The sequence below is a fragment of the Oncorhynchus kisutch genome, linkage group LG6 (genome assembly GCF_002021735.2).
Source record: "Oncorhynchus kisutch isolate 150728-3 linkage group LG6, Okis_V2, whole genome shotgun sequence".
Lineage (NCBI taxonomy): Eukaryota > Metazoa > Chordata > Actinopteri > Salmoniformes > Salmonidae > Oncorhynchus > Oncorhynchus kisutch.
This window is the reverse complement of record NC_034179.2, coordinates 31,039,511-31,051,953: the sequence shown is the minus strand read 5'-3', so window position 1 is coordinate 31,051,953 and position 12,443 is coordinate 31,039,511. Positions and strand designations below refer to the sequence as shown.

The 12,443-nt window shown below is 41.4% G+C and overlaps 1 protein-coding gene across 5 annotated transcripts; it reads left to right on the top strand.

Annotated features, from left to right (window-relative positions):
- Window positions 1-7,538: 7,538 nt before the first annotated feature.
- si:ch1073-143l10.2 (uncharacterized) lies at window positions 7,539-12,302 on the top strand. 5 transcript variants are annotated; one of them, XM_031826597.1, is made up of 9 exons: window positions 7,539-7,816; window positions 8,030-8,260; window positions 8,648-8,748; window positions 8,831-8,894; window positions 8,998-9,079; window positions 9,342-9,415; window positions 9,601-9,852; window positions 10,048-10,169; window positions 12,024-12,302. In XM_031826597.1, the coding sequence occupies exons 2-9, from the start codon at window positions 8,136-8,138 to the stop codon at window positions 12,080-12,082; spliced, it is 879 nt and encodes a 292-aa protein (XP_031682457.1). In that variant the 5' UTR covers window positions 7,539-7,816; window positions 8,030-8,135; the 3' UTR covers window positions 12,083-12,302. The 5 variants fall into 5 exon arrangements, with proteins under 5 accessions (XP_031682457.1, XP_020340999.1, XP_031682458.1 ...); XM_020485410.2 differs by having other exon boundaries at window positions 7,540-7,904; window positions 8,030-8,308; XM_031826598.1 differs by having other exon boundaries at window positions 7,541-7,816; window positions 11,970-12,302.
- Window positions 12,303-12,443: the final 141 nt, after the last annotated feature.

The following is a 12,443-nucleotide window of genomic DNA, read 5'->3' as shown; positions in this document are numbered from 1 at the left end:
CCTACCTACAGGGATGGAAAAATAATCAACAACTACATTATCAGCAAACTGGTTGCACTCAACAATTTCTGCTGACCAGAGATGGAAAGTGAGATGGGAATGTAAAGTCATTAATGCTACACTTTCTGTGAAATTGTAATATCTTTATTTTCTTTCTGCATTTTCCTATTCTGGTCCTTAACAATGGGGAGCAGTAGGTTCTGAACAGTAGGGTCCTTTCTTAGGATCTCTTCCATCACTCACTTCACCTCAAGGGTAGACTCAACCAATCCATAGTGTTTGATAATGATTCTAGCCATGTCTTCTCTTGCGGTGGCCTTCTGTACACTTTCTGGAATTTGTTTTATAAACAGTTGAGCATCTTTTTGTAATCACTATCATTCAGGTGCTCTATAATGCTATTAGGCGCTGCATGTCACTTATCTGCATCGCTTGAAGTCATCTCTGGAAAAAGGAAAATACATCTTAAAAATATAACTTACAAATGCACATTTTAAGCAGATTGATCAAGCTACTGTGGCACCCTTGGCTAACTTGCTATTAATTTGAAAAGATGTAGGCTACAGTAAACTAGATTATATCAATCGGGTAGTCAGACGAGACGATCCCCCATATATAAAAGTCCTCTATTATATTTGCAATATTATGCATACAGTGAGGAGAACAAGTATTTGATACACTGCCGATTTTGCAGGTTTTCCTACTTACAAAGCATGTAGAGGTCTGTCATTTTTATCATAGGTACACTTCAACTGTGAGAGACGGAATCTAAAACAAAAATCCAGAAAATCACATGGTATGATTTTTAAGTAATTAATTTGCATTTTAAGTAATTAATTTGTTGGAATGGTTGATTGCTTCTGTGGACAGGTGTCTTTTATACAGGTAACGAGCTGAGATTAGGATCACACTCTTAAAGGGAGTGCTCCTAATCTCAGCTTGTTACCTGTATAAAAGACACCTGTCCACAGAAGCAATCAATCAATCAGATTCCAAACTCTCCACCATGGCCAAGACCAAAGAGCTCTCCAATGATGTCAGTGAAAGATTGTAGACCTACACAAGGCTGGAATGGGCTACAAGACCATCGCCAAGCAGCTTGGTGAGAAGGTGACAACAGTTGGTGCTATTATTCGCACATGGAAGAACTGTCAATCTCCCTCGGCCTGGGCTCCATGCAAGATCTCACCTCGTGGAGTTGCAATGATCATGAGAACGGTGAGGAATCAGCCCAGAACTACACGGGAGGATCTTGTCAATGATCTCAAGGCAGCTGGGACCATAGTCACCAAGAAAACAATTGGTAACACATTACGCTGTGAAGGACTGAAATCCTGCAGTGCCTGCAAAGTCCCCTGCTCAAGAAAGCACATATACATGCCCGTCTGAAGTTTTCCAATGAACATCTGAATGATTCAGAGGACAACTGGGTGAAAGTGTTATGGTCAGATGAGACCAAAAGGGAGCTCTTTGGCATCAACTCAGCTCGCCGTGTTTGAAGAAGGAAGAATGCTGCCTATGACCCCAAGAACACCATCCCCAGCGTCAAACATGGAGGTGGAAACATTATGCTTTGGGGGTGTTTTTCTGCTAAGGGGACAGGACAACTTCACCGCATCAAAGGGACGATGGAAGGGGCCATGTACCGTCAAATCTTGGGTGAGAACCTCCTTACCTCAGCCAGGGCATTGAAAATGGGTCATGGATGGGTATTCCAGCATGACAATGACCCAAAACACAACGCCAAGGCAACAAAGGAGTGGCTCAAGAAGAAGCACATTAAGGTCCTGGAGTGGCCTAGCCAGTCCCCAGACATTTATCCCATAGAAAATCTGTGGAGGGAGCTGAAGGTTCGAGTTGCCAAACGTCAGCCTCGAAACCTTAATGACTTGGAGAAGATCTGCAAAGAGGAGTGGGACAAAATCCCTCCTGAGATGTGTGCAAACCTGGTGGCCAACTACAAGAAACGGCTGACCTCTGTGATTTCCAACAAGGGTTTTGCCACCAAGTACTAAGTCATGTTTTGCAGAGGGATCAAATACTTATTTCCCTCATTAAAATGCAAATACATTTTTGACATGCGTTTTTCTGGATTTTTTTGTTGTTATTCTGTCTCTCACTGTTCAAATAAACCTACCATTAAAATTATAGACTGATCATTTATTTGCCAGTGGGCAAATGTACAAAATCAGCAGGGGATCAAATACTTTTTTCCCTCACTGCATATCATTTTCTTTTCATTTTTTTCTAACGTTACCCATATAGGCAATACTTTTTTCACTCTCATACTATAGGCCTACAATAAATCTCATGTATTGAATCAACATTTAACATAATCACAGGGTCAACTAAATTCAAACATTTACAACAAAATTGACCAATAAATCATGACATAGCTAAAAAAAAAAGAAAGATTATTCACTCTCCTCCCTTGTGTACAGCGTACAGGCGTTTCAAAATAATGCCCGCGAAAACATGTTTAATCTAGTTTCGTTTTTCATTCATGAAGTCCTGTAGACGTAATTTTGTAAATAACTGACACACACACACAAAGTTTGAAAGACTGGTTTGACCAAATATTCGATGAGACTTGGATGATTGAAATTCTGAGACCAAACAAATCTAAGTAGCCACCCTTTTCCTTGATGACAGATTTGCACACTCCTGACATTCTCTCAACCAGCTTCACCTGGAATGATTTTCCAACAGTCTGGAAGGAGGTCCCACATATGCTGAGCATTTGTTGGCTGCTTTCCCTTCACTCTGCCATCCGATTCATCCCAAACCATCTCAATTGGGTTGACGTCCTTTGATTGTGGAGGCCATGTCATCTGATGTAGCACTCCATCACTCTCCTTGGTCAAATAGCCCTTACACAGCCTGGAGATGTGTTGGGTTATTGTCCTGTTGAAAAACAAATGATAGTCCCACTAAGCGCAAACCAGATGTGATGGCATATCATAATCATAATGCTGTGGTAGCCATGCTTGTTAAGTGGGCCTTGAATTCTAAATAAATCACAGACAGTGTCACCAGCAAAGCACCCCCTCACCATCACACCTCCTCCTCCATGCTTCACAGTGAGAACCACATTTGCGGAGATCCCCAGTTCACCTACTCTGCATCTCACAAAGAACCAAAAATCTAATCAGACCAAGGACAGATTTCTGCTGGTCTAATGTCCATTGCTTGTATTTCTTGGCCCCAGCAAAGTCTCTTCTTCTTATTGGTGTCCTTTAGCAGTGGTTTCTTTGCAGCAATTCGACCATGAAGGTCCAATCCACGCAGTGTCCTCTGAACAGTTTATGTTGAGATGTCTTACTTGAACTCTGTGAAGCATTTATTTGGGCTGCAATTTCTGAGGTTGGTAACTCTAATGAACGTATCTTCTGCAGCAGAGGTAACTCTGGGTCTTCCTTTCCTGTGGCGGTCCTCGTGAGAGCCAGTTTCATCGTAGCGCTTGATGGTTTTAACGACTGCACTTGAAGAAACTTTCAAAGTTTTAGAAATGTTCCGCATTGACTGACCTTCATGTCTTAAAGTAATGATGGACTGTAAATTTCTCTTTGCTTATTTAAGCTGTTCTTGCCATAATATGGATTTGGTCTTTTACCAAATAGGGCTGTCTTCTGTATACCACCCCTACCTTGTCACAAGACAACTGATTGGCTCAAATGCATTAAGACGGAAAGAAATTCCACAAATGTACTTTTAACACGGTACATTGAAATGGATTCCAGGAGACTACATCCTGAAGCTGGTTGAGAGAATGCCAAGAATGTGCAAAGCTGTCATCAAGGCAAATTGTGGCTACTTTGAAGAATCTCAAATGTATAAGATATTTTGATTTGTTTAACACATTTTTGGTTATTATATATTCACATAAGTGTTATTTCATATTTTTGTATGAAATAAAGTAAAGAAAAACCCTTGAATGAGTAGGTGTGTCCAAATTTTTGACTGGTACTGTGTGTCACCAAATAATTGATTAAAACACACTGTTTTGTAATGAACAGCAATCTGTAGGACATCACCATGGTGTAGCCGGACGACAGCTAGCTTCCGTTCTCCTTTGGGTACATTGACTTCAATACAATACCTAGGAGACTCATGGTTCTCACCCCCTTCCATAGTAATTATGACAACTTCTGGAGGACGTCCTCCAACCTATCAGAGCTCTTGCAGCATGAACTGACATATTGTCCATCCAATCAAAGATCAGACAATTAATCTAGTGCTGAAAGCATAAGATGCAGCTAGCTAGCACTGCAGTGCATAAAATGTGTAGTTGACTCAAAGAGAAAGACAATAGTTGAACAATTTTGAACAAATTAATTACTTCCAAAATGAAGCGAGAGAGAAAGATTATTTTTTTCACTTTCAGTTTCACTCACTGTAGATAGCTATTTTAGCCTACTCAAAAGCCCTGCTCAAACAGACAAATTATTGTGCTGATGTTGCTTCCAGAGGCAGTTTGGAACTAGGTAGTGAGTGTTGCAACCGAGGACAGATGATTTTTATGCGCTTCAGCAGTCGGCGGTCCCATTCTGTGAGTTTGTGTGGCCTACCACTTCGCGGCTGAGCAATTGTTGCTCCTAGACGTTTCCATTTCACAATAACAGCACTTACAATTGACAGTATCGGCTCTAGCAGGGCAGAAATTTGACGAATTGACTTGTTGGAAAGGTGGCATCCTGTGACAGTGCCACGTTGAAAGTCACTGAGAACTTCAGTAAGGCCATTCTACTACAAATGTTTGTCTGTGGAGAATGCATGGCTGTGTGCTTGAATTTTATACACCTGTCAGCAACTGGTGTGGTTGTAATAGCCGAGTCCACTAATGTTAAGGGGTGTCCACATACTTTTGTGTATATATAGCGTACCTGAGGAAGTAGGTGAAGTGATTGATGGGCGTCGACTGTCCTGTATGGAGTAAGGAATGTGGCAGATGAATCAGAATTAGTTGGGTAACATAGATAATTAAGATGTTTTATTTGCATAATATGCTTATGTGAGATTCTTGTCATTAGAATGTATCCTTTTGGACTATAGTGTTGGCAGTTTCACTTTTCCATAAACTGAGGCTCAGTCCCTTGGGGCCCAGAGAGGGGAGAGGTCAGGCTTGTCTTTCACATGTCTCTGGTGCTATGCAGAATATCAGAAAGGGAAGAGAACAGAATGGAACATTGTCTTCATATGTGAATGTGTCTTTACCTATTCTTAAACCATGTGAAGGGATGGCGTGATTAATGGGGAACCAATTACTTGTCTCCACAATGTCTGTGCGCCAGTCACTCCCTCCTTTTCCCATTGGGGGGAGGTGTATGGCAGTGTATGGAAACATTGTATGTCCTCTCTGATCTTACACTTATCCTGGGATAGTGTATGACCTAGAAGCTCACTCCCCTCAGTGAGCTTGTCCAGGAGTGGGGTCAAGAGGGGGTTTACTTGAGATGGGAGTATCTAGAGTTGATAATTGATATATGCCATTGGATGAGTTGGTGTTTTTGTACTATGAAGTAACAGGAACGAGACTAGAACCTCGTCTGAGGGACCAAACTGAACGATAATTTATAGCGAATGTTATCTGGCTAAGGGATACTCCTTTCTCAAGAAAAAGTATTTATTTGTGAACAGTTCCTAAGATCTGTGGTTCATCATGTAAGTTGAGAGGGGTTTATCTTTGCTATAAAAGATCTTTGTATTTTTCTGTAGTCACTTCTCAACGGTTCATTAGAAATAGTGAATTGTTGAAAGTCAAATGCTATTGAAAAGCTTATTATTAAAGATGTAGTTTAAGTATAACTCTGACTGGTGTGTAGTTTGTAACTCTCCTCACTTGGTAAAGCAGAAATATGCTACCACAGGAAACCCACTTCTTGCATGTTATTTTTTTTTATGAGTCCCTCCCTTCTTTATGACATATCCTTTTAGAGTTTTTGCACAAGCCACTTCAGTGTTATACAACAGTGGTCAACATTTTGGCACCCTTGCACTTTTTTCAAGTAACTCACAATTATTACCTAAAAATACATTGAAATTGACCCAAGTATTTGTTCTCCACAATTCTTTATTTTACTGTTAATATTACAGAACCTGTTTTTGATTCAGAACTTAATATATCAACAAAAAAAATGTAATGAAAAAATGAACAGAAATGACATTGACAAAGTTATTGACACCCTAGACTTAAAATTTGGTAGCACAGCCTTTGGTCAAAATAACTGCAATCCAGCACTTCCTATAGCCATCGATGAGCTTCCTGTACCTCTGTACTGGCAGTTTGGCCCACTTCTCTTGTGCAAACTTCTCCAGTTCTCCCAGATCTGAAGGGTGCCTTCTCCCAACTGTTGTTTTCAGATCTCTCCACAAGTTTTGAATGGAAATTAGATCTGGTCTCATTGCTGGCCACTTCAGAACAGTCCAGTGGTTTGTCTTGAACCATTCCTGGGTGCTTTTTGAAGTGTGTTTGGGGTCATTGTCCTGCTTGAAGACCCATGACCTTCGACGGAGACCCAGCTCTCTGACACTGGGTCTGACATTGCAACCCGATAACCTTACTGAATCTTTGTTATTTTCTTTGAAGGTTTCATTGTGTTTTCTGTAAACATAGATCGCGTGCTTCACCAAAAAGCTCTAATTTGGTCTCATCTGTCCACAGGACATTCTCCCAGAAGGATTTTGGCATGTTCAGGTGTGTTTTGGCAAATAGCAGTCAGGCTTTCTTATGTCTCTCTCGGCAGTGTGGTCCACCTGGGTCTCCTACCATATCCCCCTTTCATTGAGTTGGCGATGTATGGTGCGAGTTATGTCTGAAGGTCAGCTTGAATCTGTGTGGCAATTGATCAAGGTGCTTTCTCCATCATAAGAACAATCCTTCGCTGCAAATTTCCATCAAGCTTTCTCTTGCAGCCACCTTCAGGGAGGTTGGCTACTGTGGCATGGGCCTTAAAGTTCTTGATAACCTTACATACGGTGGAAACAGGAACATCAAGTTCCCTGGAGATGGACTTGTAACCTTGAGATTGTCCATGCTTGGCTACAATCTTGTGTCTGACCTCCTCAGATAATTCTCTGGTTTTCTTTCTTTTCTCCATCCTCATTGTGACACAAAACAGGAGAATGAGTCCTTTCCTTTATTAAAACTGGTTGAATGAGGGATCTTTATATTGCAGGCACCTGCAACTCACCACAGGTAAGTTCAATTCCAAAGCAAAGGAGAATCACCTGCTTGAAATCTAATTGTCCGGGTCATTTTAGGATTTCTTTGTGGAATAAACTAACATTAAGTAAATTATTCCGATTTTTTTTCAACTGCAAACCAAATACATAAATATGCTGATACCAAAATATGTTTTAATTTCAAAAGTTTTCTGGAAAAAAAATTGCATTATTTAAAAAAAGTGCAAGGGTGCAACTATTTTTGGCTACGACAGTAAATGCAAAATATTTGGTCATGTATCAAGTGTATGCAGATGGGAAGAATATTCTGTGCCAGCTGAGAATATATACTGCAACATTGGTGGCAAACATATGCCTGATTTCCCGGATTGCCCTGTTAGGGTGAAGGAGACAGGTGGCAAGAGTAAGGGCTTTCCAGCGTGTCTCCTATCTGGAGGCGGTGAGAAGATTTGAAGGAGCGTGAGAAGACAGTGATAACTGAGCCTACACAAGTGAACGTTTCTCGGCTACCAAGGAATCCTGATATATTACATGTGAAATATATTACATGTGGACTTTGTAGTATATTTTTGCAATGCTGATAAACTACACAACACAAACGAAGATTTGAAGTCATTGAAGAATTGAAGTCATTGTGAGTGCAGCAGAACACATTGGAACTCAATGTGTTAACATCCGATACATTGCAAGAAATCCTGACAAATGATGTTCTGCCCTCACAGGTGCCTGTGTATGGATGTGACTGAAGGAAGTGACCATTTTGTATGTCATTTTATGTGTCTATTTTTGTATTTTGTATGATTTCGTTGTCGTTTTTCCCCTTCCTACATTGGATATTTTTCTATAGTTTACCACCACTACAGTAGGTGGCGGCATGCACCTCTAGGATTGTTTGCGGACCGCCATAATACTGCGGGAAGAAGACATCCTGTTGCAGCTGAGCCCAGACAGCCATGAGTAGCAGTGCTTTTGCTTTGATCTGTATACGGTGCAGTCTTTTTCTCCGCATCCTCAGTCCTGTTGAAGTTTGTGAGCACAGCCCTGCAACTGCAAGCAATCATTCATCAGCGCAGCTAAGGTTAGCGCATACATTCGTGTGTGAATTTCAGATAAAAGCATATTGCTGGTAAGACAAAGACAGAATGACCTGGTCCAACAGCAACATTAGCTAATTAATGTATCCACAGGATCAATTGTACTGTTGTATAAACTGACGCCCAGGCAAATAGCTTGTTTGTTTTGTCAGTGTATGTTTTACCACAGGCACTCTTGGGTTTGACTGCCACTGAAATGAATGTGAAGTGTGGAGGGGTTAAAATATCACAAAGTTAAGTGATAGACTGGACTGCTCACAGAAAGTTTTATGTCGTGGCAGACGCAGTGTTCATTCAAGGTTTCTTGCCAATTTAAAGTTTTTCAATTGTATCAACAATCGCAACCTCGAACAAGGCGTTTACATTTTCAGAGAAAAGACCGCAATGGAAGGGTGGAAGAGTCACGTGCGCGCTAGACTGTTCCAGAGAGATTGTACACAAAAGGACCCCTTCAGTGGTATCTTTAACACCTGTAAGTTGTCGGAGATATCTGTGTATTGATGACATTTGAATCATTAGTTCTTTGACAACATATTGTGATTGTCTCTTTTCAGTGTCCGAGCTAGCGGAACAGCTTGATTTACGGGATACACTTTGGGATGAGGTACAGAGACCCAGGTAGGACAATGGCAACACCTAGGGAAAATGCTGAGTTTTGCAAATGTGTTGCAAACAATGATTTGAAGACTATTCTCTAATGATGTGTCAATATTTTCCACAGTTCTGAAGGAGATGTTGGGCTGACAGTTGACCACAGAGAACTATACCTCCAGCTCAGAGAGAGTGAACATATAACAGAAAAGGTGACTTACTGGATCCAGTCACAATTTTCAAGATTATTGTGCACTTTTTCACAGGTTGTGGAAAGGGAGGTGTGTATGTGTGATACTGCTACATTAAGGTTCTATGTCATCCTATCAGTTGGATTCTCTGTCTTCTGGCAACCCCAGCCCTCACATAGATTACTCACATAATAGCCTTGTACACAGGTGAGTGATTGTTTATCATATGTTTGACCTGCTCTTACTAGTCCAATCTTCTTCTTCTCCTCTTATTCCTCCCCAGCTCTCTCAGACAGTCTCTGACCTGACCACCGTCATGTACCTGAAAGATGCTGAGCTTCAATACTGCCACTCGCAGTAAGTGATCAACCAATGAGATCTGTTTATACATTGTTACGGTACAGTAGTCTATATGGTTTAATAATGCATCCATGAAATGTTCTACAAAGATGATGCATGAAACTGAGGCATCATAAGTTGAGGTTGTCTAATGTCTTGTCTGATATAAGCTTACATAGACTCCTGTCACCATCTTCTATTAGAGTCTCCCGCTATCGGAAGGAAGCTGTCACTCAAGCCAGGGAGGCCAACCTTCTGCAGGCCAGCCTATCAGAATTTGAGTTTGCATCGGCGAGCCAATCAGAGGAGTTGGCAGCTCTGCGGTTGGAGCAGCGGGAGCTGAAGGAGGGGCTTGCAGCGGCCTGGAGAGAGAAAGAAGAGCTTCTGGAGCGATGGATGGATGAGAAGAAGGAGGAGGCGGAGAGGGTGAACAGGCACAATGACACACAGGAAAGGTGATAGACCAAGGGTTCTGGACTTAGTTTGAATATTTTATTTTGAAAATGTATTTTCCCATCTAAATTAAACCCCTATCCCCTTCCCCTAGGGGTAAACTAATATGTATAAAGGGTTGGGGCTAAGAGAAAAGTGGTGGTGTTCAGTACTGGACTTAGACATAGGTACAGTATTTGAATGCTTTTTCTCACCAGGTGGCATCGTTTCACCCGGCGACTCAACAAGCATCACCGTAGAGAGATGCTGCGACCATGTGAGCAGACCAACTCCTGGACGACTGGTAGGCCTACAACTGAACCAGCAACCACCATACAGAGTAAGACTTCCAATAGCCTCAAATGATCCTCATTGGGTGGTAGCTATTGTAGATCTTTATGCATACTCTAATCACAGTGATATACAGTTCCTTCTGAAAGTATTCAGACCCCTTGACTTTTTAAATGTTTTTGGCCTTATTTTACAATTGATTTAAATAGTTTTTTTCAATCTCCACACAATACCCCATAATGACAAAGCAAAAACAGGTTTTTATGCATTTTTGCTCATTTATAATAATAAAAAAACCTGAAATCTCACATTTTATTTAAGTATTCAGACCCTTTACTCAGTACTTTGTTGAAGCAGCTTCTACAGCCTCGAGTCTTCTTCAGTATGACGCTACAGGCTTGGCACACCTGCATTCTTCTCTACAGATCCTCTCAAGATTTGTCAGGTTGGATGGGGAGCGTTGCTGCACAGTTATTTTCAGGTCTCTCCAGAAATGGTAGATCGGGTTCAAGTCCAGGCTCTGGTTGGGCCACTCAAGGACATTCAGAGACTTGTCCCGAAGCCACTCCTGCGTTGTCTTGGCTGTGTGCTTAGGGTCGTTGTCCTGTTGGAAGGTGAACCTTCATCCCAGTCTGAGAACCTGCTCCAGAGTACTCAGGACTTCATCAAGGATCTCTCTACTTTGCTTTGTTAATCTTTGCCTTGATCCTGACTAGTCTCCAATCCTTTTCCTCCGGACGTGATGCTTGGCATTCAGGCCAAATATTTCAATCTTGGTTTCATCAGACCAGAGAATCTTGTTTCTCATGGTCTCAGTCTTTAGGTGCCTTTTGGCAGACTCCAAGCGGGCTGTCATGTGCCTTTTACTGAGGAGTGGCTTCCGTCTGGCCACTCACCATAAAGGCCTGATTGGTGGAGTGCTGCGGAGATGGTTGTCCTTCTGGAAGGTTCTCCCATCTCTACAGAGGAACTCTAAATCTCTGTCAGTGACCATTGGGTTCTTGGTCACCTCCCTGACCAAGGCCCTTCTTACTCAGTTTGGCTGGGCGGCCAGCTCTAGGAAGAGTCTTGGTAGTTCCAAACTTATTCAATTTAAGAATGATGGTGGCCACTGTGTTCTTGGGGACCTTCAATGCTGCAGACATATTTTGGTACCCTTTCCCAGATCTGTGCTTCGACAAAATCATGTCCCTGAGCTTTACGGACAATTCCTTCGACCTCATGGCTTTGTTTTTGCTGTGACATACACTGTCAACTGTGGGACCTTTTACAGGCAGTTGTGTGCCTTTCCAAATCATGGCCAATCAATTGAATTTACCACAGGTGGACTCCAAACAAGTTGTAGAAACATCAAGGATGATCAATAGAAACAGGGTGCACCTGAGCTCAATTTGAGTTTCATAGCAAAGGGTCTGAATAGTTATGTAAATAAGTTATTTTCAAAAAAAAAAAAAAAGGAAAACTTGTTTTTGCTTTCTTTATGGACGGCAAGTAGCCTAGTGGTTAGAGCGTTGTGCCAGTAACTGAAAAGTTGCTAGATTGAATCCCAGAGCTGACAATGTATAAATCTGTCATTCTGCCCCTGAACAAGGCAGTTAACCCACTGTTCCTAGGCCATCATTGTAAAATAAGAATTTGTTCTTAACTGACTTACCTAATTAAACAAAGGCTAAATTTTTTTTAAATGGGGTATTGTGTGTAGATTGCTGAGATTTATTTAATCCATTTTAGAATAAGGCTAAAACTGAACATTTTGTTTAAGTCAGGGGTTCTGAATACTTTCCCGAAGGCATTGTATGTTGTGACGTGTGTTTAACTGTCCCACTGTCCATTCTCCTGAAACACACAGCAGTGGCAGGCACACTCTTGTGTCCCAACTAATGTCAATGTCTGCTTTGATCAGAGGAGGGTGGTGCACACTGCCCAGGATGGACCTTTTATCCCAAAAGCCTCCTGTACTGAAACACTCCTTCCTGTAAGACACACTGAAAAAACTAGACCTTGAATGTGACTTTTTTGTGTGTATATATTGAAGGATATTTGAATGTGGGCTTTTAATCAATACTGTTGTGAATTTCAGATACGGTATGTATAGGCTTGTAAATTAGTACCCAAGACCTAACTCAATGTTTTCAAATACCATGAGAATAAAGTAACTGTTCAGTCATATTTTTCACTAAAACATCTCTGTCCTGTGACTGCAATGCTTCCTGCTTTTGTGTGTGACTGTCTTTTTCAAAAGTCACTCGCTGTCTCAGAGGAGCAAAGTAGGTACTTGTCAGTGGCACTAAGACCCAAATGATGAATCCTGTGATCTTGATTA